Genomic DNA, 3697 nt, shown 5'->3' on the forward strand with positions numbered 1-3697 from the left:
AACTCACTGTCCTCCTGCCTCAGCCTCCCAAGTCACTGGGATTAGAGGTGTGCCACCAGACCTGGCTCATGGGGATTTTTGTAAATTGATTATTGACACTAAAGGAAAGGTCAAATTTGTTTTCCCAAACTATTGTTGTTGTTGCTGTTGTTATTGTCATTAACATACACCATTTACTGAGTGTTTGTTATTTTTCAGGCACTCTGCTGTTTTATGAGACAGGCATTAGTGTCCCCACTTACAGTTAAGGAAACTGAGGCACAGAACAGTTCAGTGGCATGAGGTCACACAGCTGGTAAGTGACAGATCCAAGATTTGAACTCTGTCTGACTCTGAACCTTGAGCTCTTAATACTCAACTACATTTGATATTTGTTGCTTGGTTTTATTATGCCTTTTCCACATAGTTTTGTATTATTTCATATCTCCCAACAAGTGAGTGAGAAATTCTTGATTCAAGAAACTTTTAAAGAGTGTCTCACATTTCAGATGTTTTAATGACTCTTGGAATTAAAATTCAACAAGTCTAAGATCTCCATAATTAATCAGAACTGTAAGCTAATATAGAATTGCTTTCTTTTCTCATTCTGTAGTGGGGGAAAACCTAAATGGAAAGCAAATAATTCATTACCAAAATACTGATTTTTTCCCCTGGATTTGGGCAAATGTCCTATATCTTTTAGAATGGATATTCAATAGAATAGATATTCAGATCTGTGAACCTGAGCCAAACATTCACTATGCTCCAACTCCACTCCTAAGGCAGGAAGGTTGACTGATGGACACTCATTCAATGAACACTTAAGTCTTTAGTAGTACCTCCCTAAAGCTAGATACAAGACCCTCTAAGAGCAATAAGCTACCATTTTTCTTCCAAGATTCCATAATACAAAACAGAGAGACATATATAAAAACAAACAGGTGTATTTCTATAAGCAATTGCTGGTATTTCTTGAGTGTTGAGACCTTTAATGTCTCATTTGGTGTCTAAGATCCTATAAAGAAAGTGCTGTTTAATCTCCATTAAGATTTTCAGGCATAGAGAGAAGTTAAATCACTTTCTTGGGATGATAACTGCTAGCGAAAGGGCAGGAAAGTCAAATTTAGGCAGCATGACCCAGAAATGGGTACCCTCATTAGTGGGTTGGGTTGACTCCAGCTAAGATGCCTCATGGAGAAGAGAAAATTGGAATCTGATTATGAACAACGAATTCACACAAGCCATCTAGACCCAGAGAGTGAGGACTGGGAAAATCACTCCAAGCTGAGAAAGTAACTTGGAAAAATAACAGACCCAGGAGCGCAAAAAAGAAATTATTTGTGGAACAGTGTTGGGTCAACCTGGTAGGGGTGAGTTGTTTGTGTATAAGGGGATTATTGTTAAAAGATAAGTGAAGGTCAACTTGTAGAGAGCCACAAAGGTCAAACTGAGCTATTATAGGTAATTTTTTATTGATACGTAATAATTATACTGAGTAAGCAGACTTATATAGCACTAACCATGTGCCCACTGGTTTACACATATTAACTTATTTATTCATTATAGTGAGGTTATGTGTCATATAACCATTCTCATTTTACAGATAGGAAAACCAATTATATACAGAGACTAACATGCCCAATACCACATAGCTAGTATGAGGTAGAGCTGGAATTCAAATTGAGGAAATCTGGCTTCAGAGGCTATGATGTTATGCTGCCTGTTTATTTGGAAGTGAAATGATGTAATCAGAGCATGGGATAAATAAGTGAGGACCCATAAACAGGAAAAGGAAAGAAAAGAAAAGCAAGATGAGTAACTGGGGGAGGAGAGGCCAGGCAAGGTCACTGTTGCTCTCCTCATGACAGATAGTCACTGGTATGGTAAGATGGAAGCCTTGAAAAGGAGTGCACCATGTGGATGGGATTTGGAAATAGGAGCTCAGCGTTCAAATTCTGACCTTTATTGGTTGCTGAGTGACCTTGAGCTGGGGATTAACTCAGTGATTTGGTTTTCTCATTCACAAAGGGGGACATGGAGAAGAGCCTCAGCAAATGAATTCTATTTTGGCCCAGCTGATTGTGAGGTGTCAGCAGGCCATCCATCTGGCCAGCCCCAGCAGGTCAGTTGGAAATCTGGGTCTGGAGCTCAGGAAAGAGGTCAGGGTTATAAATGTACTTCAGTGTCACCTCCAAGGATGTGAGAGTAGGAATTGCTAAGGGGGATGTTTAGATGGTAAGAGTAGCCAGAGAGGAGGGCTGATGAAAAACCACCAGTCTACTCCAGAGAAGCCATCAGGATTGATGAACCCGCTAGGAGTGTAGTGCATTTTTTTACATCCATCATTCCATAGTTAATATATTTTTTGATATGTGAAGCTGTTGCTGGCCTCTTCCCTCACATCAGCATTTTTCACCTGCACAGGATTCATCGTAAGGTGGAGGTTGCGAGTGCTAATGACACTTATTTATTGATTCTCCATGTTTGCTCTTTCTGCAGTTGCTATGACTTCAGCAGAAGGACCTCAAACAGTAGTCTTTAGTTAATTAAGTCCACAAGCAATTCCCAAAAGGAGGTTTTCCCTTCCTTCTCAATGTCCCAAAGTTACCATTCCTTACTCTCTTTTATTTGGGGTGGGGTGGAGTACTGGGGATTGAACTCAGGGGCACTCGACCACTGAGCCCCATCCGCAGCCCTATCTTGTATTTTATTTAGAGACAGGGTCTCACTGAGTTGCTTAGTGCTTCACTTATGTCGATGCTGGCTTTGAACTCACAATCCTCCTGCCTCAGCTTCCCAAGCCACTGGGATTACAGGCGTGCACCACTGTGCCCAGCTACCATTCCTTTCTAGGAGGAATCATATGTTGACAGAGAAATTATGATGCTGTTATTTGGGATTTTACTCATGCATTCATTTCCTTGATTTGATTTGGGATTTAGAAATAAAGTAGACCACTGAAGTTAAGAAAAATTGCTAAAAATGGGCTTAGAAATGGCTTTAGTGATGCCTTTCTTTATTCACTCTGACGTCCCTTTGTATACATGCCTGGTGTCTATCTAGGCTGTTTGTTCTTGCTCTGAGGCTCACCTCAGCAGGCTGTGCCATTAAAGGAAACACAAATACAACCCTAAGAAGCTTTGCAAAAACAATCTAGGTCCTTGCTGAAAGCCTTGAGGACCTGTGGTGTGTATGGAACATGGGGGGGGGCAATCACATTTTATTGCAAAACTTTTCCAAAATCTCATTAAATCCCCTTTCTCCAAATCCCATTTCCTTCAGTAACTGCTAAGATTTTACTTTTTCTTCTCTCCTCTTCTCTGTCTCCTAGCCAGCCACCCTTGAACACTTTGTTTTCTCTTTGAATGCTACATTTTGCTCTTCTCTTTCTCCTTGCTTGCTTCCCCATTTCCAGTCCTTGTCAAAACCAACCCCTTCTCCTTATTCATTCACTTTCATTAGGAAGTGGAGGAGGAGAAGGAGGAAGAATTTTTATGCTTTTTCCCTGTCACAAAAATATTGATTTTATAATGGTAATTATTGAAATAGAACTGAAACTCATTCAATAAATTGTGTGCAGGAGATTACTAGCCAAAGAGCATGCATTTATCTTTTTGGTAATTTAGTGAGATTTCACTGACCTTTGTAGACTGATAGTGCTCACTTCCTTTGTACTCTGTTTCTGGGAGATATATATATATATATATATATATATATA

The 3697-nt window shown here is 39.9% G+C and overlaps 1 protein-coding gene across 4 annotated transcripts in view; it reads left to right on the forward strand.

Annotated features, from left to right (window-relative positions):
* Frmpd4 (FERM and PDZ domain containing 4) overlaps positions 1-3697 on the forward strand; it is a 779038-nt gene that overhangs the window by 426580 nt on the left and 348761 nt on the right. The window contains exon 2 of one of the 4 annotated variants that reach the window (XM_048796403.1): positions 199-295. The exons of 2 other annotated variants lie outside the window; for them this stretch is intronic. In XM_048796403.1, coding sequence (XP_048652360.1) covers positions 279-295 — 17 coding nt within the window. In that variant the 5' untranslated portion in view covers positions 199-278. Of the gene's footprint in view, positions 1-118; positions 296-3697 lie in introns of those variants that run through there. One more of the 4 variants, XM_015488028.2, reaches the window with a different exon arrangement.

Source organism: Marmota marmota, unplaced genomic scaffold (assembly GCF_001458135.2).
Source record: "Marmota marmota marmota unplaced genomic scaffold, marMar, whole genome shotgun sequence".
NCBI lineage: Eukaryota > Metazoa > Chordata > Mammalia > Rodentia > Sciuridae > Marmota > Marmota marmota.